Below are 25,238 nucleotides of genomic sequence, written 5' to 3'. Positions count from 1 at the left end.
TTTGTGCAAATGACATGCTTTAGTTCAAGTCACCAAATGCTGAAAGTTTGGAAGTGAAATCAGAGGGATTAAGTAGCTTTATTAGTAAAGATCCAAATTAGGCTATGTAGCTTCTCTAGAACTTCCAGTTTAAATCTCTGCTGAATAAGTTTAGCCTTCAGTTCTCAAGCTATGCATAGTTACCTCGTTTTCTTATGTAGTTTTTGTAGGAGCCTCTCTAAAAATGTGGTCCTTCTGTATAGAAACTGTCATGATCCTTGTCCAGTGAAAGATCTGATTTAGCCATGATTTCTGTTGCATTCTGTTTTACAAAGAGTTGTTTAGGGTTTGCTCTCTGCCAGGGAAGAGGCATGTCTCTAAGGGACAGCATATTGCTTTGTGAAAAAATTGTGGGTTTTGGCAATACTTGTGCATAGTTTTCTATTATCAGCAGATCTGTCAGGTTGGTTTCAGACTCATGGTATCCAAAAAAGAGCATTTTTTTATCACTGCATTTCATGGTAGTTTAATGGCTAATTAATCTTTTACAAGTTTCCTGAGGTATGGAAAGGAGATTATACACTGCTAATCTGAACACATTGTTCTTATTATAACCTGATTAGAACTAATTCTTCTGTGGGAAAGCTAGGAGTTGGATGACCAGCTGATGTGGGAACTGTTTCCCTGCTTTGCCAGCTCTTACTGGGTGTTCCAATTAGCTACATTCATTTTTTAATGAATTGTTTCATCATTTCCACTGGGGAATTCTTAATACTTCAAATATTTAATGTCACGAGGTACTTGGACTCTGTGGCATTCTGACTGTATTTAACCATTGCCAGCTCCTTGTATTCAAGTCCTTGCCAGTTTGGTTTGTACCATATGTATAATCTGGCAAAATAACACTGTTAGTGCTGAAGAAAGAGTTTTCAAAACATGTCATTGGAATTTAACATTTCTGTTTAGTCTTAATAGTCTTAGGTGGCCATTGTTATGCTTTAAATGGCAGGAAGGTCAGGAGTGGAAGTTGATGAAGAAATCCTGTTTAACACAAGTCTTCATAACCCAGAAGTAAGAAGTTTGTGTTTCTAGGAAAGTCGGCTGCTTATTGCTCAGACATTACCCATTCCTTATACCCTGACAGAGCACTGACATCTATTCTGTTGGGATTGCCATTATTTGGGATTTTATCTCCAGGGGATTCAGTACTAAGCACTTCTGGGTATTGGACTTCAGTGCAGAAAAAGGGCAGGATGTTGGTTTGCTGCTCTGAAGCCTTTTGCAAGCATCAAATGTGTTTACCCACAAAAAAGAAGCTTGCTTTCTTGTTTATTTGTATGTTTGACAGCTCCCTGAGTGCCAGACTCAAATTAATATCAAGACTTGTGTAATTTGAAAGCATTTTCCCTCAGATCTATTCCCAGTAATTTTAGGCCACACTGGCTTTGTTTGAATTAGTATTTGCCATGTGAAAGTAATCACCATGTATAATCTCAATTAAACAGCAAAGACTCTCAAACACATCTCTTCCCACCCCCAACACATCTCTTTCTGTTTTGGGCTAGACAACTGAAGGGGTGTCTAAAATTCAACCAATTCTGACAGCTGCTCTGTGCCAAAAGGCTTAACTTTCAGGATTCCAGAGATTCCTTTATTGTTTTCATTAATGCATGCAACCCCCCAGCCCGTTCTCCTGTTAGACTTGTAGGGAGTGAAGAGCTGAACACAGGCCCCTTTTTATTGTGAAGAAAGTCCATGGAAACAGTACTAATGTAATATTCTTTTCAATGCATACATTTCTTAGAAGAGGGGTCACGTCTCTTTTGGACTGGAAACCCAAATAGATTTCCATAAATTGCAAATGAAAAGCATGCCTTGTAACAGACCAGATCTTCTCTCTGACTGCAGGTAGGAGAGGAGGCTTGGATTGCTGTGAAGTCCACATGTCCTTGCAACTTCACTCTACATTATGAAGTGGCATCGCGAGGCAACATTGTCCTTTCAGGGTTGCAGCCCAGCAACGTCACCCAGCAGAGGAGCAAGAGAGACACCTTTCCCTTTGAGAAGAACATTGACGTTGCACATTTCCCAGGAACAGGTAGTTAGCATCAGAAATGCAAACTCTCTTCTATTTTTAGGGAAAAAGCACCTTTTTGCAAACCTAAGTATGATCTTTTTTTTTGAATTTGCTCCTTAAGGGCATAGAGTAACTGTGCAAAAGAAGTAATGATATCCATTGCACAAATAGTCATATAGAAAAGAGAGAAATTTCTCCAAGAGGGAAAACTCTTGTATTTTCTATACTCGTTCTGTAGTCTTTCTCTGTTTTAAACAAAAAAGTACAGGTATTACAGACTTTCTTAATGTGCTCAGCTTGGAATCCACTGAGTGGTAGGGATGTATATGATGGGATTGAGGGAATTTACTAAACTAGTTGAGCTTAATCCAGGAAAAGGGCATTAATATATGTGGATGTATATAATGTGGATTAGGCTAAAGGAGATGATGATGATGATGATGACTGCTGTTAGCAAAATGATACTCCATAAACTGTGTAATCCTTTTTCAAACCCATTTATACTTTCTCTTACCAGTGTTCTGTGTCAATAAAGGCCTTCTTTTATTTATTTTAAATTGATTTATTACAATTTATATTTTAGCACCTACTGGTACCCCTGCAGCAGAGGTTGAAGTCTGCATGACATTCCTCCGTTTCTCAGTAACTCATAACATGGCTCCCTTGGGCCGTCTTCTGGTGTATTACGTCAGGGAGAATGGAGAAGGGGTCACAGACAGTCTGCAGTTCCCTGTGAAGTCCTCCTTTGAAAATCAGGTATTGGTAACATAGCTGACGGAGAGGAAGGGATGGTGTCTTGTTGTTCTTTGTAGTTTTGTCTGTTGAACAGGAATTGAGATGATGGGGTTTATTATTAAATTTCTAGGTTGCAGTGACTCTTTCAGCAAATGAGACCAGACCTGGTGACGTTGTGAACATCAGGGTTAGAGCTGCAAAATCAAGCTGTGTTTGCATTGCCACGGTGGATAAGAGTGTCTACTTGCTGAAGACAGGCTTTCAGCTGACAGCCAGTCAGGTAAAAAGAAGGTTAAGGCATTGACGCTTTCTCTCTTAGTGCTGGTATCTGCACTCTACCTTTAATAAGTAGCCTTTATACCTAAGGACAGCAGACTCTTCCGTTTCTTTACAGGTGTTTCAAGAACTTGCAGAGTATGATGTATCTGATGCTTTTGGAGCTCCAAAGGAGGAAGGGCACTTCTGGTGGCCAGGCATGTCCTCACGTAGACGTCGTAGATCTTCTGTCTTTCCCTGGCACTGGGACATCACCAAGGATGCTCGCTTCGCATTTACAGTAGGAAGAATCAGCCTCACATCTCTCTGGAGTGTCTTATTATTTTCATGTTTGCAGCATAATTTTGCATGATATTTTTTAGCTTCATAGCTAATTTCTTAGTTCTATTCTTTTTTCACATCAGAAGTGGTTTCTCCGAGGGGGTAGTCTTAAAAGTAATTTCCAAGAACAAAGAGTAAATTGTTCCAGAAAAGATATTGGAGAAATGTGCTTTGATTTTTGGCCAATCTTGAGGAGAGGGCCAGATGTCCTGTTTGGTGTAAAAAATCAGTTTTGGGGCTCTGGAAAATGAGACGGGGTCCAGAAAATTTCTCCACTTATAGGTGAACTTACAGGTCTCTTTGCAGTTACTTTGATGGAAATGAAGGTAGAACATGAGTCTCTCCTTCTAGCCTTTCTCCTTTTAGCCTATCTTTTAAAAATCCTTTTAGCTTCCTTTCTGCCCCAGTTCTGGCAGATGCTGTGGCTGTCTGTGTGAAAGATTAGTTGCATTTTCTTTGTATTCTTGATCAGATTGCTACTCAAAGGGCATATACTTATTTCTGTTAGTTTGGTGTATTTCAACAGTTAAATTTGACCAGATCTTAAAAATCTTATTTCCCTTAATCTGTGCTGTGTATTTGCTTTGACTTGTAAGTTGGGCATTTAAAATGAGTTAATTAGTTCTCCTTTTGTTTAATGTATTCATGCACTAATTCATTGCTTCATTGCTAACAATGCAGTCCTTTAAGCTAAAACCAGTTCAGTCTTCTGAAGGTTTTCAAAGGCATGTTATTATGTTTCCATTAGCGTCTTGCTTTATTTTTTATTAAAATTATCATTAGCTGTGGGTGATCTATTTGAAAAGTTCTGTGTTGGCTTGTCTCCTACCTTCCTGCAGTTGCACAGTAGAGTCCATCTACCCTTTCAGACTCTGCTGATGTCCTGCCTCTTTGCTTTATGTACGCTGCAGCATGTAATCTCTTTTCTCTGACTGCCAGAAACTGTGAGGATGTCATGTGGAAAGCCATGCTGTACTGGCTATTTGTTTTATATTCTCTATATAGGCTTTCCGTAGTGACCGTTCTTAAAGACAGACTGGCCTCTAAGAAAAACAGTGTTACAGGTCTCGTGTTTTATGCTCTTTCCATTTTTAATTCATGCAACTTCTAATAATAATGATTTTTGTTTCCTTTGGATCCATTCTTTCCACTCCCTTTGTTCTTTCTGCATTTTTAGCTAAACTGCTTTATTGTGTTGTCTTAAACCCCATAGTCTCCCATGTATTCCCCTAGTGTCTCAATTGCCTAATCATAAACTCTAAATCCTCGTTTAATACCCACTGCTGCAGGAGTTGCTGCTTTTTCTCCTCTCCCTGATCTGTTAGGGGTTTTGTTCTGATGTGTTTTTTTCTTACTGAGTGGCATAAACTCCTGGGAAAAGAGCCATATGTTAATAGCTGCTGTTTATGCATTGCTGTATACCTGATTTGTAAGAGCTGGATGTGTACGTGAAAGATAACAAAGCCCATACTCCCTTTGGTGTCTGGGAGCTGCTGTCTCTTATGAATAAGTGCATTTAGGGAACAGAACTGGCAGACAGCTTTCTTGTGAATTCTGTATTTTTACTGTGAAGCTGTGCAGACAATTTCCATTTTGCTTGGCATTTCTTGTAGAGCAGAATTGGGGATGTCTGACGCGCAGGCTGCCTGCTAGCTACAGCAGAACACACTGGAAACTTTTAAGAAGAGCAAAAAGCTGTAGAGTAATATTCAAGGGGGAAAATGTGTAATAATTTTTTTACCTGTAGTTGTCTGACATTTAGACACATGCCCAGTAATGTTAGATATTGGTGAAATTCATTTTCCAAGCAAATGAGCTTTCTTGCAAAATAAATAAATAAATAAATAATCCTACCTACAAAGTACCTACATGTTTTCTCATTAACAGTAATTTTTATTTTCCATAAGTTTTTTTTTTTTTTTTTTTTTTTTTTTTTTTTAAAATCCTCAAGTTTCAATTGAACATTACCCTGTAGATATCAGATTAGGGTTGGGGGGGATTTCCTTTTCTGAAAAGCTTTTATTGGTACATGCTTAATTCTCTTTCTCTCTCTCTCTTTTTTTTTTTCTTTTTTCTTTGCGGTCTTCATTTTTATTATCTAGGAAACTGGCTTGGTTGTAATGACTGATATAGTCAGCTTAAACCACAGACAGAATGGAGGCATGTATACAGATGAAGCTGTCCCAGCTTTTCAGCCACATACTGGGACACTGGTGGCTACAATGCATTCTAGAGTGGCACCAAGGTAATGTATGTTTATTTGTTTGTTGTAATGCATATTGTCTATGATACCTCTTACCTTTTTTTTTTCCCCCTCCCTATATTCTCAGCCGTTTCATACTCCTATGCCTCCAGAAAATAGCATAGTTTCCTCAAGGTGGTGGTGGGAAGGGGAAACCATCTTCAGTTGTCTTGATAGACCTAACAAAAGCTTTGTTAAATTTAACTTTGCATTTTTCCAGAATTAATTTAAATTTAACAAAGTAATATTCTTTGAAACTCTTTGTGCATCTTCGTTTTCTACGAATCTGTTGCTGCTTTTCTATAAGTTAGCTGCTGCTTGTCACTATTTGCATGCTAGCCCTCATTTCAGAGTTGTGTGCTACTCAGGTGGTGCTCAAAATAAATGAGGGACTGCATGAAGGAAAAGTCATGAGATACTACAGCTAATGCTGCAAACTGAGGATATGCTTTGCCTTTGTATTTTGAACCAACTGGTGGCTTTTCTTAAGTAGCATTTAAAGATCATTTAAGAAACAGATAATGAGGCATCTTGGGTAGAAAAATAGAACAAATTCTGAAAATATTAGAGATCAAAATAATTCCAAGTTAAAGAAATGGAGGGGAATATAAAGCAGTGATTGTAGTAACTGCTATTAGTAAGGCCAGATGATGATGTCATGGGAAGTCACATGCTGTACCTGTTCTCTTTGATTTTGCTTGGTGAAAGAATTTGGATCACAACTTTTAGATTTTTTAGGTTACTTATGGCTTCAGACTGATGTGTGTGTACACAATGAGAGGAATTGGAAAGACCATGTAACTTGTGTTATGAATGATGCACCGCTTCATTATGAAACTATGCTAGCTGGAGTTTTGGTTGGTATGGGAGCTGCACTCAGTTGGTAGCACTGATTCTTCATTTAATGTTAAAACTAACTGTCTTTTTAAGAATTCACTGTCAAAGGCTTATTTATTCTTCTAGCAGAGCAGAGAAGAGGAAAAGAACCTTCTTTCCTGAAACATGGATATGGCACTGTCTTAATGTCAGGTATGGACAGGGAATTCCCTTACTTATATCCTGGGGGTTGTATCCTCTTCAGCTGCAGAAAATGGAGCTCTTTAAAACCTACAGGAGCTACATTGGCAGTTTCTGATCTTTGTTGTTGTTGCTTTTCTTCATTACCGCTTTAATCAATGATCTTTCTTCGTAACATTTCATCTGGTCTTGAAGTGTACTCACTTCAAATTGTAGTCGTGACAGAGGTATATTGTACCCCGTCTATCCAATTCGCCATGATGCCTCCAGTGGAGGAGCATCTTGAGCGAAGAAAAGGAGCAGTAAACTTCACTCTCAGTAAATGATTAGAAATTAAATTTGACAAGAACTTGTAGCAAGTGTATTCAAATCTGTTCAATTGAGCATGAAATATGCTTTGTAGAAATACACAGAGAATTCCAGAAGTGCCTTTTTGGGCCTCAGCAAGCTTGGGCAGTCAATTATAAATGGGAGAGTGTGGAATAAAAAGTTGCAGATTACATTTTCTCCACTTTATTGAAACAACTGAGCTAAGCATTGTTTGATTTCCACTGTCTTGAAAAGATTCGTTTTTTGTTTCTACCATTTATAATTATAATATACAATCCTCAAAATAGAAACAAAAGCCTAATGTCAACTTCCCAAACCAATTCTAAAAATTCCTAGAGCCTGGCTGGAGGGTCTAATGGCTGGAAATCTGTGTGTACTTTGGCCCCCCGCCCAGAAGAGTAAGTGCCCTCATGTGTGAAAATAATGTTAATGCTGGTTATGGGCTGAAATCCCAGTGGAAAGAACATCAGCTGCAACAAATTGTCCAGTTAAACAGACTGGAATGCTGCCAGTTCTGGAGCTAGAACACCCTTCTGCTTTCTCTTCAGGGCTGAAGATTCTTGCAAGTACTGGCTACCTAACTCTGGTTAGGATGAGGACCTAAATATTAAGAAACTGGTGTGCTTAAGAGAAGTTCAAGTAACTTGTTGCTGTCAAGCCACATGCATTTCATAGGCTCTTCCTCTGTAGTAGGGAGCTATGTCCATTGCCAGAGTGTTTGGAGATTGACCAAACCTACTATCTCTGTTCAAAGGCATAGTGATCTCTAGTTTGTTAGTCAAAGTACTTGTTTTTATTAATTTTTTTCTGTTGTAATATGAATACAAAGACCAGTATGTGATATGCTGCCAACTTACTAATAGTTGCAGTAGCTTAGGCCCATTGAAAGTTACAAACAGTTGACTTAGATGATAAAAGTAAAGATACCTCATTGGTGCCTAAAATTTGAATAGCCTTCAGAGTTGAAAAGCAGCAAAAACTACAATTCTTCAGTTTGTTCTGGATGTGAATCAGCAGGTATTGCAGCAATGAGAAGCAGTATGTTATGCTTTAGAGCTTAGTCTGAAGATCTTGCTTTCTTACTTTCCATGCCAACTACAATGCATGTACCTTGCAAAAGATTATGAAGCTAGCAGCATGTGTATCGAGCTCAGGGGAATAAATAAGGACTTGAGAGAAAACAACCTTAGGGTGTACTCATAACTGCACCAATCATCCTGCCAGTTGAGGCATGAAATAGCTTTTGTTCTTGCTTTAGATGAAATGTTTTCTGTTCCAAGCAAGGCCAAAGTTTCTTTGCAGGAGAAAAATTGCAAAGTTTGCAGAACTAAGCTGAATTTCTGTATTATGAAGCATGGAAGAGTGTACCAGTTTATGGTATCCTGTTGTGGTACACACAGTAGAGCTGAATACTCAAAATAGAAATTTGATTTTTAATAATTAGTTTCAGTCCTCACTAGAAAAAAATTATATTTTTGGAAATTTTCTGAGTCAGACATTCCAAAAACGAACAACTAAGATGTTTCTGAATCAAAATATGCTCCTCTAGACAAGCAGTTGCTGAACTTAGTGCCTAGATTTTTTTTTTACTTGCCTTTATGTTCAAGTACAGGCTGTAATGTGGCAGTGTATACAAAGAGAGTGGGTTCCAACAAAAATTACTTTTATTTCACTAAATGTGAAATAAATCATTACTGAATTGTTTTTATCTAGGATTCTTTCTTTATTTTTTCTTTACTGCAGATATTTACGTGTAAGAAAAGTGACCCTCTGTAATGGGGTGTAAATGCCTGTAAAGCTTTTCATCCAGTAAGAATTTGTTAGACTTTGTTATGCAGAAACCACTAGTTACTATTCTGCTCCTTATAAATGTGCATAGTTCTCAAAAATCCTGATTCTTAGCAAGAAAACTTTGAACCTTTAATAAGCTGTTGTTCGAAGCAGATACTGATGCTATGCTGTAAGTTTGGATCTGGAGGGAAATCCCCAAAATATTTGGCTCTGTGTGCTTTGTCTTTGTTCAAACACATTTCATTAACCTGATCAACCCATGTTATTCCATGTTTTCTTTGGCAGTAATACATCAGGAGAAGCAGAGCTGCGTGTGGAAGTGCCAGACTCTATCACTACATGGATAACTGAAGCTGTGGGTCTGTCTGAAGAGAAGGGGTTGGGCATTGCAAGTCAAACAGAACTGAAGACATTTAAACCTTTCTTCATCGATTTTACGCTGCCGTACCATGTCATCCGGGGAGAACAGACGAAAATCCCATTGACTGTCTATAATTACTTAACTGTCTGCGTAGAGGTAACAGCCCTCTTTGTTCTGGTTGCTAAGATACTAAATTGTAGTTTCTTATCAAGTTTTCCTAAGCGATCTACAAATTACAGTAGAAAAGATACAAGGATAACAGAATGATAAGTTCAGCACAAATGCTTTGAAGATTAATATTGCTTTTCATCGCTAATAAAAGTCATTGCTTTATTTACTTTAGCTTGAAAAATCTGTAGTAGTCTTGCAATGCTTCAGAATTCAGTATATTGATAAATGTAGGGAAGACGATTAGAAAGCTCATGTTGAACCACAGAGTTGCTTCATAGTTGGCTGCTGAAAGCAGTTTGCTTTGAAATAACTTTTTTTCAATAAATGCTCTCTCCCCAGATGGTTTCTTCTCAAACACATTATCTGCTTAGCTCAGGTAGTATCTGAACCACTTGTAGAATTGCTGGGCTGAAAGTAATGCTGCCAGTCAAATATAACACCAGAAGGTTTGAAGAATAATTTGTGCATACCATGTTTTTTATTACAGTTTTCATAGTTTTCAGATTTTTCACACATCTGTTGGTTTTGCAGATGACATTTGCAATAAACGGCATTCAAATTTTTCACAGGTTCACGTGAAGATTTCAGTTCCGAAAGGCATAAAGTTTGTTGGGCATCCTGGGAAACATCATCTGACGAGAAAGAAGTGCGTTGCCCCTGGGGAAGCTAAACCCACCTCTATTGTTTTGTCCTTCAACGAGCTTGGACTGAGCAACATCACTGGTAGTACACAGATAAAAATAGCTTGCTGCTTGAAGGAGTTTTACAAGTGTTTCTTCTTACTCCTCTTTCAGAAGAGTATTCTTCTTTCCCTAGTACCTGAAAGTGAAATCATTATTTCGCTTACTGCCAACTTAGCTTTTCAACCTCATTTATTTCTTACAAACTAGTTCTGTAACTGTTATGCAGTGAAGGATCTGTATGAGCAAACTTCAGAAGATTCCAAGATCTTCAGAGATCAGTGTAAATTTTTGAATAAAGAATAACAAATCCTGTACATATTTAAAGGAAATAATCCTAAATCGTAAAACTTGTACAGCATGGGAAGCTAGGGAAGAGTTTCTCTGTTGCCTGTGACTGTCCAAGTATTTATGCAATGTTGGATGTGACTGTCCAGATATCTATCAAATAGAGCTGTAATTACAAAACGTTTCATGTGTTGCTAGTCAACTGTATCTAATTAATTTAGATCGATGCTTTGGACTCTTGTAGATCAAGATCATATCCTGAAATCTCTGCTTCTTTTCCTTTCTCTTTCTTAGCAAAAGCTTTTGCTTATGGTGGAACTAATTGCTGTCAAGATGGGATGCAAACTTTAAAGAATGGCAAGCACTCAGAGGACAGTTACGTGGACAAACGGACCCCAGTTGGAGTGGATTATGTTCGCAGTAGCGTTATTATTGAGGTAAGAAAAATAGGAATTTGTAATAACTCTGAAAAAAGTGATAAATGTTTGGGCAAATCATTAAAGTTTTTAGGTATGATATCAAACAAGAGTAGGTTTACAAGAATCGTAAGGTGTATGTTTACATGATTGGAAATAATTTTTGTGGTACAAGTACAAGAAGGGCCCATTTAGTTCTGAGTTCATGCTGGTGAATCTTCAATACTGCTCAGAACAAAAAGGGATAGAAATTGTATTGGGTATGCTTGCTCTTTTAGTCTAAGAAATATGCTGTGATGCAAGATTAAATACTAGTGGTTAGCATATATGCAGCTAACAGCATACAGTGTAATACTTTTTCTCTAAAGGATACAAAATGCTGTACAGCATATTATGTGTTTTGTAAGTAAAACTGAATAGCTGTTGCTGCAAATCCAAGGACTGTATTTTTAAATATGGATTTCTGTCTTTATATAGCCAGAGGGACTGTCCAGAGAGTACACCTATAGTGTGTTCTTCTGCCCAAATGGTAAGTTCATGATTTAAATGAGATAAAATTAAGTTTGTTGAATTTAGTTACATATAGAAACATGTGGCTTCATCCCATGGAAGAAAAAAAAATCTTTGTTGCCATTTGTCTATGATTGATGAATTATGGTGTGTAGGAAGACCTTCTGAATAAAGAGTCTTTCTTACCTGGCTGGCTAATTATGAATTTGCTCTAACTGCCCAAGTGATTTCTGGAAATGGCAATTAAATTCCTTTACTTTATGAAACAGTTTAAGTATTCAGCACTGTGGACAGTAACTGTGGCTGTACTATATTTTCAGTTGATGTTTTAAACTTCAGTTCTGGAATCAGTATGTCCTTTCTGTCGGAAATTTGGATAGCTCAAAGTTGGCTCTGCAAGCTAAACAGAGATGCTTTTGACCACTAGATTAGAACTGAAAAATCACTTGCAAACTTCACAAGAAATCAGCTGAGCAGTTTCGACTGAAGAAGCTTCTATAGTGCAAGTGGATAGAAGTAGAGGATAGGAAGAAAAATCCACATTTATTTTTAATAGTTTAAGAGAAGTGGTGGGGGAAAGAATGAGTACTTAAGATAGGCCTGTTTGTTTAAATTTTAGTAATTAGCTATGGGTTGTTTGTTTGTTTGTTTGTTTTTAAATACGTGAGGTGAACTCTAATTCTTAAAACATTCCATTATTTTTCTGACTAGAGAAAATTCACATTTCTACACCTAACAAATATGAGTACCAGTATATGCAGAAACCTGCCCAGATGACGCACTTTGATATTGCTGTGAAAGCTCACAATGATGCTCACCTGGCCCTGTCCTCTGGTCCACATGACATGGCAGAGATGACGGAGATTGTTATTGGTGGACATCAAAATACTAAAACATGGATTTCCATCAGCAAAATGGGTGAGCCAGTGGTCAGCAGAGACACAGCTGGTATCCTGTCCTGGGATGAATTCCGCAGCTTCTGGATCAGCTGGAAAAATGGAATTGTTCAGGTACTGGATTTATCTATGTCTGGAAGTTTTTTGCTTCCTTAACTAGAGTTGGAGCACACATGGCAGTTTTTCATTAGGTACGTTGTAGAAGGAGAAAGCCTCATTCCTTTTGCTTTTTCTGTATTAAGTCTTGATCAGACTGTTTTAATCAGAACATGTTTGCTTGCCACTTCATGCCCTCGGAACCTCGGTCTTCACTGTTTTCAGTGTTAAGTCTGATGAAAGGTTTGGAGGTTAAGCCTGTGGAGTTATCTCATTAAATTTCTTTGAACTGTTTTGTGAGTGGGAAAGAGAAAGGTAGCAGTCCACTTACAATGTTCTCTAATGCACACATAGGTTACTGGGTCCAAAGCAGGCTGACTTTACATGCATGGGTCCTTGGAACTGTATGGATTTTTTTTTTTGTTCCTTTCAGGTTGGCCATGGTACTCGAGTGCTAAATGAATCTATTATTGTGGAGTGGACAGTCCCCAAACAGTTCGAGGTGAAGTACATTGGCTTTTCCACAGGCTGGGGGTCAATGGGAGAGTTTAAAATTTGGAGAAAAGAAGAGACTGATGAAAATCACAATGAAGCATTTACTCTTGGAGTTCCCCACAACATAATTCCAGGATCAGAAAGAGCTACGGCTTCAATAATAGGTATCAATTATGAGGAGGTATCATTAGGTACCAGTTATCAAATACAAAGAGATACTTCCAGCTGTTACTTGCTTCTGACTCAGTATTTGAGTAATATGGGCCAGATAAAGTAGTCTTAGGCAGTTTACAAAGGTATACGCTGCTGAAATCTGAGACAGGGAATTATTTTCCTCAGTCATTTGACTGTTTTCGATGATGTTGACATAAAGTTGATACCATCAAAGGGCTTTGCAGATGTCCTGTCTATTATAATTCATAGTATTCATTTCATAATCATCATAACCACACATTGTACTAACTGCATTCTAATCTAGTCTAAATCATGTAGTCACAGATAATGGTCAAACTCTGAAATGTGAAATTTCTTCTTTATTCCAGCAAGAGCTTGAAGGGATAAGACAAAACATTTGAAGGACTTTCAATTTATGCTACAGTTTGTTTAAACTTTGTGTAGCTGGCAGAAATCAGTGTAGTCAGGTGGTTTTTAATCATAAGGCATCAAAAAGAAGTAAAGCATAATTCATAATTCCTTGATAATGAAACTATCAACTCTTTTTCAAACAGGAGATGTGATGGGTCCTACATTAAACAACTTGGACAATCTTTTGCGATTACCGTTTGGATGTGGAGAGCAGAACATGATCCATTTTGCTCCTAATGTTTTTGTCCTGAAATATCTGCAGAAAACCAAGCAACTCAGTCATGAGGTGGAGAGTGAAGCTACTGATTACCTTGTTCAAGGTAACTCATTAAACTTAAGGTTTATAGAAGGAGGAAAAGCTTACAAGTTAGAAGAGAGTTTTGTTACTATCACATTGTTCTTTTTAATGAAGAGTATCCCAAGTAATGGCAATTCATCATTTCTTGCAGGACAATCTCACAGATTAACAGATTTTGATGGCAAGATGGTTTTCTTGATATGCAGCCTGTATTTCCTTTCAATAACTCATGGTTTACATGTTTGTTGTGTGTTTTGGTTTTTTTTTTAATTTATACATGCGTATATTTAGGTAACTTTTTTCTGTATTCACAAATTTCAGAAATTAACAGAAAACTAAACTTTTTCAAAATCTAGGAAAAAAGCAAAAAGAACTAAATATATAAATTGTCTTTCTAGTTCTTCAATTACCACAGATTTTATCTAAACTTTCTCCAGTTTATCATATTTTCTCAGTAACAGTATACCCAGAATCAAGAGTTAGTATGCAAAGTAGTTATCGTAGAAGCATACAATGAAGGCTTTTTTCTGTCCTTTCAGTGCCCTGTCCTCTCTCTCTAAGCATCTCAAAGCAATCTATCTTCTTATGCACTTTTTCTCAGCATTTGTTTGGGAAGCTCCACTTGCAAAATAATCTGTAAGTAAATATGGTTCTTAAGACAAGTAAGAATTTGGAGATCATTAATGAAAACAAGAATGACCCAAAGGGACATAGCTGTCTTGCAAGTGAGTCAGACAATAGTCATGTCATGAAATCAGAGGTGACAGGGTTAGGCAGTTCTCCTATGAAATTATAAATATAAAATGTAATATGTAATTTATTTTTTGTTTTCAGCAGTAAAAGTCTAGTGCTGCTTCCTTTGCCTGGCTACAATTGTTTTCATTTATTATTTGTTGTGCTCACTGATAGCAAAAGTAATACAAAGGGATTTTTTTAATAGTTTGTGTCAACTTTTCCTTTTAAATATTATTTGGTTTTGTTTCTTTTTATGAGTCTGCAAACCTCACAGGTTTTTGGCTCCAAACTCTGCCCATTAATTAGCCCTGACAGCAGAAATCCTCAAGAGTTTTAAACCTTTCTACGCTTATTGGAGCCCGGCCAAGTATAAGGTTTAGATGGGAGAGTCTTTTTGCTCACTCTAGAAGGCTTTTATAATGTACCAAGACAGAACTTTTTCATCACTTTGTCATCCATCACAGAATGTGCTGATACCCAACGATTCCCACATATCCCCTAATTTTTAACAGCGGCCTGAGCTAAGCTAGTCAGTAATTTTTCCTGCTTTCCCATAATGTGGTTCCACAAAAGCAGGTGAACAGGTGAAAACTAGAAAGGTGAACCTCTCCAGTGAGTCCAAGCATCTAGAGGAGTGTTTAGAAAATAGAAGACTTCAGATGAGCAAGCAAAGTCTGTGCCAGTCAACCTAGCAAGCAAAGAATAATAAATGTAAGAACAATGAAGCATAACTCAACACAAAGTGAACATTAGAATAACAGAACAGAGAAAATCGTATTATAGAATACTAATATTTTATTTGCCCATCTAACATACTGGAAGTGAATGCTTAAGAAAACTTTGAGGAAAAGCTTTATTTCAGTAGTAAATTGTATCTGCAGACTGTGTAGATGAAAAGCAATCTAATTTAATACAACAGCTATTTGGAAAAACAACAAAAAAATGTTAATTGTGCTTTCTGCCCCATGCTTGTATACATTCCCCATCCCCTAGACAAAGAAGTTTTTACTGCCAGAGCATCATTAATATCTAGGGTTTTGTTCCTCCTTTTGCCCATTTTTCAAACCATTCTATCTGTGTTCCCTATGAACATCAAAAGGCTACAGAGCAACAGAAAAAGGCGTAGGAGTCATGAGCAGCCCTTATTCAGAGACTGTGGAACTGCCTGTATCTGGAGAGGTCAACAAAGAAACTTTGTCTCTGGAAATGAAAAAGTAATCCATTCCCATAAAAATGTCATGCAGTGTGAAAGAAAAAGTCTATTCATGTATCAGAGAATTAAACAAGCACTAAATTTCTCTGACCCAGTCTTCTTGCAGGTTTGACATATCTTATCAGAAACACCCATTTTGAAGGGTTTGATTGCATCTGGCTTTGACAAATTGTGTATCGAGTATTCTTCGATATAGAGACTTGCTGTGTTTTATTAGCATACTAATAACAGGTCATGGTTACTAGACAAGTAGGTTTGAGAAGCAAATTATTTTACTGATGGGAAGAGCATTTTGACTATTTTTATTTTCAGTCTTGAAAGACTTTCAGGTAGAATCTTCAGCGTTCAACTGTTTTGCTGAACTTGTCTAAAACAGGCCTTGCAACACAGGCCTAGTAGTGTATGTACACAGTAAGATCATCCATCACATCTCACACATGGTTCAAGAAAGATATGTAAGAGTTCCTATGCCTTCATCTCCTTTGGAGTTTTGGCACTGAGCACTCAGCTGTTGCTGTCATGTTACCTTAAGTTGTCCCAAGCACCAGCTTTGGAGAAAAATCTGAATCAAGTTGTATTGTTAAGGCAAAAAGCTCCTCATTTCCATGGTGCTCTCAGTAAAAAGGAAGGAAGGTGGCTGTATGCTTAAGTAAAAATCATTATTTTAATTTTGCATCTTACAGAGGGGTATCAAATGTTTGACATTTCTGGTGTCTGAAATGTAGGAGTTGATTTTTAATATTGAGTGTTTTAGAAACATTCTTTTTTTAACAGATGTGCAGCTCAGTAAGAGACTAAGAGCTAGAGAAATAACATTCCATTCATTTATCTTCAAGAGGTATATGTAGCCTTACAGATGCTAGCCTGAACAGATTTCTGAATAAGCTGCAGTGTACGTACACAGAGCTGGCTCTATCAAACACAGCAAAATAAGAGGTTGCCTCGGGCAGCAGAATCCCTTATGCTAGTGCCAGATGGTCTGAGTCTTCATTCACTTTAAATACTTGTTTTTTTCTGTGTGAGGATTTTGGACTCCCACAATTCTTTTTTGACTTCCAGGCTACCAGCGCCAGCTGACCTACAAGAGACAAGATGGTTCATACAGCGCTTTTGGCGAGAGGGATTCCTCAGGGAGTATGTGGTGAGTTGCTATTTAAAACAGAGTTAGAAAATTCAGTGTTTGCTAAACAGGAAAAATACACAATTGGCAAGGAAAAAAGAGTAGTTTTCCAGCTCCCATCATGGTATTGTACAGGGAAGAATAGAAATAATACTCAATGACTATAGGCTTACTGTTTCAGTGCTGCTGTGTTCATACTACACTAGTAGGTGTACTGTTATTGCTTCAAGACTCATGGGAGGTTAAGATAGTCACATCTACTAATGAGTCTGGGCTTCAGGCTCTGAAGCTATAGTTGTGGATCATGTCTGGTCTACAGGAAATGCAGTAGCACTTAAAGCATCTATTTCCATTAGAGAATGGAGCTTGTCTCGAAGCATGTATGGAGAAACTTGCTAGCTAGAAGTATTGGAGACTTCTACCAGGGTAGAGGGGAGAAGGAAAAAAAAAAAAAAAAAAAAAGAAATCATTCTTTTAAGTGTTTTATATCCCCTCATGGATGAAATGGAATGGTATGGATTTGTGCCCCGAGAATTGGAAGTGCAGGGTCTTTCAGAGAGAAACAATACAAGAACCAGAAATTGTGCAACTGGGAGATCAGCTCATCTCACTAATGTCCCCCTTAGGAAACTATGGCCTTTAAGGTTGTGTGTTTCCACACGTCAGGATGGTTGTTGACTACAGTATCTCAGATCTAGTAGATTTTTGTCTTCATTCATTTGTTTCTCCTGTTATTTGGCTTCTCCATCTGTTCTGTATTTTGCTTCAAACTGATTTTCTTTGTGAACTCATCTGAGGGGAAGTACCAGGTCTGTGATGCTGTTGCCTCACTGTTTTGAAGATAGTAAACTTTTATCTCAGACCTGGCATCTCCTAGTCCCTAGATATAAAATACGGTGACACAGAATTACTTAACACTTGAAAAATCCTCTGCCAGGCAGCATGCCTTCTACCCTCCCATTCCTCAGAGGCTTGTAAAATGAATGATTCAATCTCCCAGAGCTGGCCAGAGTTCGCACTAGTTGCATGTCAGAGGTTTAGAATTCCAAAAACACTTCTATTGCTTTCCTAAGTCTTAATTCTGTATAAAATCTAACACCGCCTCAGACTTTAGCAGTGGGTCTGGATTTCTTTTTTTATTTTATTTTTTTTTCTTAATTAAGACTGTAACAGAGTTGGAAATTTTATTCTTTTCTTTACAAATACTTCCATATTTATAAAGATATCGTCTCTTAACTTTAAAGTTTTAATTAGTAGGCTAGCAGCTGAGCACCTATAAAAAGTAACTGTATTTGAGTGTAACATAACTTTGACAAGCATATCTTCCACTTATACTTTTTAATTTAATTTAATTTTAATTTAATATTTTTTTAAACAATATTTAGTGTTTTCCCTCCCAAGATTTTCAAAATTTGTGCTTTCTAGGAATGTTATTTTCCTGGTAATGTGTTATTCAAAATGTTTTCTTAACAAAAATGGTAAATGTGTATTTACAGGCTAACAGCTTTTGTCCTCAAGTCCTTTGCACAGTCTCGTGGGTTTATTTTCATTGACCCAAAGGAGCTAACAGCTGCCAAAGACTGGATCATCCAGCACCAGAAAGAAGATGGCTCTTTTCCTGCTATGGGCAGGATACTGAATAAGGACATTCAGGTAAAAACTATACAGACACAAAATTATGCAATAGTTGTGTTTTTAGAGATCTTATCAAAGCAGGAAGGGATGAAGTTCCCTTGTATGAATATTGGACTATGAATATCTGTCTTGCTTCAAGAGTCTTTTCTCCAGTTTTCATCTAGTGGTTTTGTCTTTTTGCTCTCCAGGGTGGAATCCATGGTAAGATCTCTCTGACGGCTTATGTGGTTGCATCTCTTTTGGAAACGGGTGTAACTTCTGAGGTAACAGAAACTCAGTTGAAACAGATCTTGTGTTCTATCTCTTTTTTAAAATTTTTTTTTGTTTGTTTTGTTTTGTTTTGTTTTTTTGTGGCTGTTCACTTTCAGAGGTTCTTTGCTCATTTAGAGTGGTAGCATTCAGGTAACTGAGGCTGTTTGAAAGCCTTGAGATTCTTCCAAAGTAAGGAGCATATTCCAAAGTTGTTTAAGGTGATCTCCTAGCTTTCAGACATCAGCTCAGGGTTTATTCTACCACAGCAAAGCTCTTTCCTACAACACCATGTCCCAACCTCCCTGGAAATGGCTGCAAATACCACTTTCAGCCTTGTAATTTCAAGGTGTGACTGCAGTCTGTGTAGATACTAGTCGCTTAAATAGATATACTGAAGAGAACTTGTAACTAGCTAGCTTTGTGTGCATATGAGCTTAACTAGAGCTGCTGGCTTAGGGGATCCAGAAAACTTTTCCAGTCTGCCTTTGGTGCAGAGGCCAAACTGCTACTGCTATTAGATTACAGGAGTGCAGCTCTCCAAAGATACTGTAATCTGCAGTTTTGGGAGAAATTATGCATTTCTCTGGAGAAAAATGTTTCTCTGTAATCAGGGAGAACAGGAATACTACAGAAAAAATAATTGCTACATAGGAATGTGCAATTACACTGCATAATTTTTGAAATAAGGAGAAAAATCACTTCCAGTACCACTGGCTTTTTACAAATTCTTTCTTAAAACTCCTGGTAAAAACAGTGCTGCTTTCCTCTATTGTATTTCTGCCTGCTTGGAAATTCTATATACTTGGGTATTCTCAGATAATAATTTACTTCAACATTCCTACTGACTATGACTGCAAGAATGTCCTCCTGGAGATCCACTGAACAGGTCATGAATACAGTTGTCCCCTTGCTCTTCAACCTTATTAAAAATTAAAACTAAAAATCCTTAAATGGCCATAGAATAACTTTCTGCCTCCCTGTCAGCAGTGTCCCCCTCTGAGAAGTGATGTGATATTCTCTGTGGGCTGCTGTGCATCAGGACAGCCCTAGCGTTTTTATTTGCTGGAAGTGCAGTTTATGTGGATCTAATAGTTTTCCTAGAGGAGATTTGCAAGTGGTACTAATGATCTTAGCTAGGAAATGAGGAAGGAGAAGGTTAGTGCCACAGGGAAATCAAAGGAAACCAAATTACATCAAGTCCAATTAAATTGTTTCTATAAATTATCAGAGCCACGTTCCTACATGGTGAGGTCATTGAGGGAGTTAATAAAACATGTTTGTTGGCTGCAGGGACCCCTGGGAACCTTGGCCTTTATTATCCTCTGGCGTCTGCTAGACGCTCCGGAGTGTCAGGAACACAATCAAACATACAGTGGAGAGCTTGCTTCTGCTCTGTTCATCTGCTGCCTCACAGAGGCTTGAAATTTTCTCAGCTTTAAGGGGAATAAATTCAGCTCAGTGTTTGTCTTGGTTATTCTTGTTGTGCTACTTGCTTCTAGTTTTAAATTTGTGATGCGTGGCTTTTCTAAGGGACAGTGTTAGTGTCATTCTACACAGAGCAAAATGCTTCTTCCCTAGTTGTTTTTTAATGGACACACAGTCATGAGAAACACAGTGATTCTAACTAATCTGCCTGCCAATGGCAAGTAGTGAATAAATTCCTTATTTTGCTTTGCTTGTGCGTGCAGCTTTTACTTTACCTATTAAGCTGTCTTTTTCTCAACACACAAGTTTTTTCACTTACACCTTTCTGATTCTCTTCCCCATCCCACTGCAGGGGAGTGAGCAAGTGGCTGCGTGGTACTTAGCTGCCTGCCGGGGTTAACAGAACTATAGAGGCTGGTAATATGTCTGGGCTCTTTCCCTTAAATATAGGAAGAAAGAACAGCTGTTGACAAAGCAAAACACTTCTTAGAGTCCAACTTATATTCAGCAGAAGACCCCTACACTACCGCCTTGATTGCATATGCCCTGACACTGCTGCACAGCCCCTCTGCTGCTGTGACACTGCGGAAAATGAACAGCATGGCTATTACACAAGGTACTGTGCACCCGGGGCCAACCTGGCAAGTTCTTAAATTGGCAGCCCTCTTATGGGAATAAACAAATAGCCCTTGCAGCTTGAATGATATATTTGAGTTATTGGAGAGGATAGAGCTTGTGAGACAAGGTCTTTCTCACAGCACAGTTTGACCTTGTAACGCAAGAGTTTTCCAGATTCTCAGGAGAGATGGGCTGAGTACCTTAGTTCTATGCACACAGCTGATGCTGAAGCAAGGCAAGTATGTCAGAAGCTCTGCAGTGGTTTTCCAGTCAATATGTCACAGTTTGTCTAGAAATACATCTCATGCCTCAATGCTCTATTTTAATCTCAGATTCAAGAATCACATTGAGCCATCTTTGCAATTGCAAAGGGAGCAAGAGTCTGCAGCCTCTTGCCCAGAGAATGTTCCTCTTACTGGAGGCGCACTGCAGTTCAGGGCATGAATCAGTTGGGTCAGTGCAATAGCAAAGCTTGATGCTTCCCATACACAGAAGCTGATCTTCAGTTCTGCAGTAATATCATACATGTTCCACTGTCCTATTTTTCTAGATGGTTTTACACACTGGAGTTTGACGGGAAGTCTTGTTACTGATGAAGATACCTTCATGGGATTTAATGATGGTCTCTCCCAATCAGGTACCTGTACTGCAAAAGTGAAAATAAGGGAATGGACTGCAACAGTGGGTCACCGACTGCATTTATTCTAGTGAATTGATTATAAAATATGCTTCAAAACTTTCCATGTTTTTCCTCCCAGTTTTGGTCCCTAAAGAAATCTTGTTTTGCCAGGATATTCTGAAAGTGGCAGTCAGTCAAGGCCCGGTCCATATGAAGGGCCATTCAGGAATGAGAGCTGATAGAGACAGGTAGCTTTATTCTGAAAGAGCTGGTTAAGTGCAAATGAGGGACAGAGCTAGATGTGGCTGAGGCAGGGCTGGTTTTTCGTTGCCAGCTATTTCACCATTTTTACTCCAGTTTCATAGATACAGTGAATAATATTGTGAATAACAGAGGAGTGAGAGCTATAGGGGAGCCATCAGGGAGGAATCATTTGAAGCGTAAATCTGAGAGAAGTCAAATACATTTAATTTTAGAGTTGTTTAACTTTGTATTTTCAAACATCCAGGACAGGTATACAGTAAGGGCAATAGCAAAGTAGATCTGGAGTGGGAGAGAAATTACATGTGGGATAAAATCAGATAAAAAGGTCATCTATTGTGTAAAGGAAAGAGGTTATGTTGGAATTAGGCATATCTTTAGGAGATGATGATTCTTGGATGCATTATTAAACTTAATTATTATTTCTGTGTTTCCTCTAATTAATTTTTAGTTAATGGCTATTCATAGAACTATCTCTAGACCAGCTTGATTCTCACTTCTAGATGGTAGTTCAATTTATGTTCCCTATCCCTTTGCCTCTCTTTCAGTTGTTTCTGCAGAAGTGGAAATGACATCTTATGCCCTTCTGACATACACGCTCCTAGGAGATGTGGCCTCTGCACTACCAGTGGTAAAATGGCTTTCACAGCAGAGGAACGCACTTGGAGGATTCTCATCTACTCAGGTTGGCTGTCTTAGAAAAAGGTAGCTTCAGCGCATGCATAATTGGTTGTAGAAATCAATTGGTTGAGGAATGGCTAATGCAGAGTTTCTGTCTAGAGTCCAGAAGAAGCTTCCCATTAAGAAGAAAAACTTGCCAGTTTTCTTTACTGTGTCCTTCTGGAATTAATAATTTGACCTTTCAGACTTTGTCCTTACAGATGCCTTTGAAAGCAAAAGTGAACACAACCAGGGATTTCTTTTCTATATGAATTAATAATGATTCTGCTACCAAAAGCCGATGACTGTACAGCATAGTGCTTGTTTCTAAGTTTAGAGTGCTTCTGTGTTCTTCGCTATTCTGATCTCCCTCTTCTTATCCCTAGGACACATGTGTAGCCCTGCAGGCTCTGGCTGAATATGCTATCCTTTCTTATATTGGAGGAGTCAACCTTACAATTTCTTTGGCTTCTACTAATCTAGACTACCAGGAGACATTTGAGCTTAACAAAATGAATAAGAAAGTCCTCCAGACTGCAGTGGTAAGTGGTTTTGTGTTAATTTAGACAGTTTCTTAAAGTGATCCATCTGAACTGAGTTCTGAATGACAACTCAGGTGAGTTCAGCAACGGTAAAAGTATGAGTGAAACACTGTGAGTGAGATCTTGGAACTTTCTGGTGTTTCTTGGCTGGGTTCTGATGTGAAGGAGGCAGCACTCAAAGGTATTTTTCACCATAGCCAGTGACTGATATTTATTTTGAGCTGCTGCTTGTTTCTGCCACTGTTAAATATAGGTGGCTGAAAAGAACAAGCCACATTCGTTTCACTTGTAAAGTATCCTTTAAAACTGGAAAGATCTCTTGCACAGAATAAAGCTAAAATTGTTATTCATTTACATCCTGATAGCCATGTCTTGTCTCTGTCTTAACTTTTGGCTTTCCCCAGATACCCAGTATTCCAACGGGGCTGTTTGTGAGTGCCAAAGGTGAAGGCTGCTGTCTGATGCAGGTAAAGTTGCTATGGAGCTGGAGAAAGTATGTGAGCAAGTGATCTCTAAACTGACAGTCTCTTTGCTAGATTTTTAATCCCAGATTACTGTGAGGAAAGAGTTGTACTTTGAATTTCTCTCAAAGTAATTAAATAACCTGGTGTTGCTTTAAACCATGGAAGGAAATATGATTTGTATCAGGGTGAGTTTGCTTTGGTACAGCTTTACCTGTATATTTACATATATGTTTAATTTAAAAATTGTGTTGTAAATCCTTGGTTGCTTCTGTGCTGGCCATTACCTCTCTCTGAAGAATTCTGGTGTTTATGTGTGTCTTTGGGGAACGTTTGCAGATGCTACAAAATATTGGGGTCTTATAAACTGCCATATTTTGTTTTGTTGCTTTTTTTCTTCCCTTTTCTGCTGCAGATTGATGTCACTTACAACGTGCCTGATCCAATTGCCAAACCAGCTTTCCAGCTGCTGGTTAACCTGAAGGAGCCAAAGTCAGAGCAGCATCTTCAAGCTCCAAATCTCCTGCGATCTGTCTCTCCAGATGAGAATCGCTCTGAAACCTTGCACAGAGAGAGAGCACTGGTGGATGATGATGACCCAGCTTCAGATCGGGATCATCAGGAATACAAAGTTATACTGGAGACGTGCACTAGGTAGGAAATGGCAGTCTGCATCCCAAACTAAAGCTCCAGAAGCATCATTGCTAGATCTCAAAACACTTTGCAAAGACATTAGCAGTTTTACATCTCTTTTTACAGAATAGGAAACAAAAGGTATTAAGAGAAAACAGCTTGTGTATAGACAAAAAGAGAGCAGCAAGAATAGTTTGTCATGTATTCAATCCACTTACACATGTTAAACGTGCCAGTGCTGCTGCAGTTATCAAGAGATGCTGATCTCTTTACAAAATGTTTTAGTTTTGAAGGAGGTTGTTGGAAAGTTTGCCCAAAAGAGGGAAAGCCACAACCAAAGTAAATAGAGAGGGCTTACAGCATCCTACAGTGCCACAGAAGAAACCATTCCCAATGGGATGGTTTCATAATCACTCTGTATATCTGTGACCAGGAGTGTGGCAGGTGGTGGGGCTGCAACATCACTGCATTCAGATGGCAGAACTCAAGCAAGTAGCTTGGATGTAATTCAAAGAAATTGAAAAGTTTTGCTCCCCTATCAGTTTCTGTTTCCTTCCTTCCTACAGATATGAAACCCTACAGAGACTACAGTTCTGAAAACAGTTAGCTGCAGTGGCTCCAGGCAAAGATGTGATCTTATCTCTGTCAACACACTTGTCCCTTCCTCACATGGCTATGTTGCTGGCAGATGCATTGCCTCTGATTGCTACAAGCCTGTGAAATCCTGGGTCAGGCATTTCTTGGGCTGGTTGAATTCTTCCTTCCTTCATTAACAACAGCCAGCGATAAGCAATTCAAACTCATCATCCAAAAGTTTGTTGCAGTCTTTCTCGCTGTATGTAACAGTACCACCTTCTCATCCTCTTCCCCCCTCTGCCTCAGCACCACAGCTGGTATTGGAGAGAGGCTTAGAAAGTCTTGTCAATCCCTTAAAGATGCTTGTAACTAAGGAGGCTGCCCTGCATCAACACAACCTTTCTGTTGTTATTTCTGAAACTTTCTGCCCTGGGAATTGCTGGAGCAAAGACAGAAATTTGAGAGGAAGCCCAGTCCGAGGAGATTGATTGCTTGGAAAGAAAACAAAAGCAAATGAAATCTTCCCTTTCCTCCCCTTCTTCCTGTAATGATGATCTTTTAACTCCTTCATCATCTCATTCAGGCAATGTGAACAGAGGAGTGCATCTAAGGATGATGGTGGAAATATGTTGAGCTAGAGTGCTGCTCATAATGTAATAGTTTTTAAGAGTTGTCACGCTCAATTAAGTCCTTGGGATGTTTTTCTGTAAAGAAGAGTTGGGGAGGGGAGAAGTATGAAAAAGAGAAGGTTGTGATTTTGTGATTGCAGGTGAAGGGATACTGTAGGATATCTTAGGGCGTATGGTGCATGGAGTTAGCTCAGGATCAAAAAGGCTTAAGGTCTCTATGGGGGACTTAGCTCTGAACTGGAGCCAACTGGAGTCCACAAACCATCCAATGCCACTGTGGGCATATGAGCTTGGG

At 38.4% G+C, this 25,238-nt stretch overlaps 1 protein-coding gene across 3 annotated transcripts in view; it reads left to right on the top strand.

Moving 5' to 3' along the window:
- The window catches only part of CPAMD8 (C3 and PZP like alpha-2-macroglobulin domain containing 8), a gene marked incomplete at its 3' end in the record, with an annotated part of 53,267 nt that overhangs the window by 9,897 nt on the left and 18,132 nt on the right, over nucleotides 1-25,238 (top strand). For 2 of the 3 annotated variants that reach the window (XM_082779821.1, XM_082779822.1), the window contains exons 14-35: nucleotides 1,888-2,077; nucleotides 2,640-2,812; nucleotides 2,922-3,071; nucleotides 3,186-3,347; nucleotides 5,491-5,633; nucleotides 6,597-6,659; nucleotides 9,054-9,285; nucleotides 9,870-10,023; nucleotides 10,563-10,705; nucleotides 11,162-11,213; nucleotides 11,906-12,204; nucleotides 12,620-12,845; nucleotides 13,410-13,586; nucleotides 16,572-16,653; nucleotides 18,129-18,285; nucleotides 18,456-18,530; nucleotides 20,395-20,560; nucleotides 21,113-21,199; nucleotides 21,991-22,127; nucleotides 22,489-22,644; nucleotides 23,049-23,111; nucleotides 23,521-23,759. In XM_082779821.1, coding sequence (XP_082635947.1) covers nucleotides 1,888-2,077; nucleotides 2,640-2,812; nucleotides 2,922-3,071; nucleotides 3,186-3,347; nucleotides 5,491-5,633; nucleotides 6,597-6,659; nucleotides 9,054-9,285; nucleotides 9,870-10,023; nucleotides 10,563-10,705; nucleotides 11,162-11,213; nucleotides 11,906-12,204; nucleotides 12,620-12,845; nucleotides 13,410-13,586; nucleotides 16,572-16,653; nucleotides 18,129-18,285; nucleotides 18,456-18,530; nucleotides 20,395-20,560; nucleotides 21,113-21,199; nucleotides 21,991-22,127; nucleotides 22,489-22,644; nucleotides 23,049-23,111; nucleotides 23,521-23,759 — 3,326 coding nt within the window. Of the gene's footprint in view, nucleotides 1-1,887; nucleotides 2,078-2,639; nucleotides 2,813-2,921; nucleotides 3,072-3,185; nucleotides 3,348-5,490; nucleotides 5,634-6,593; nucleotides 6,660-9,053; nucleotides 9,286-9,869; nucleotides 10,024-10,562; nucleotides 10,706-11,161; nucleotides 11,214-11,905; nucleotides 12,205-12,619; nucleotides 12,846-13,409; nucleotides 13,587-16,571; nucleotides 16,654-18,128; nucleotides 18,286-18,455; nucleotides 18,531-20,394; nucleotides 20,561-21,112; nucleotides 21,200-21,990; nucleotides 22,128-22,488; nucleotides 22,645-23,048; nucleotides 23,112-23,520; nucleotides 23,760-25,238 lie in introns of all 3 variants that reach the window. The other variant, XM_082779820.1, reaches the window with a different exon arrangement.

Source organism: Aythya marila, assembly GCF_965140915.1.
Source record: "Aythya marila genome assembly, chromosome: 27".
In the NCBI taxonomy this organism is placed as follows: Eukaryota; Metazoa; Chordata; class Aves; order Anseriformes; family Anatidae; genus Aythya; species Aythya marila.
Note: the sequence above shows the minus strand (reverse complement) of the source record. Positions and strands in the feature narration are given on the sequence as shown.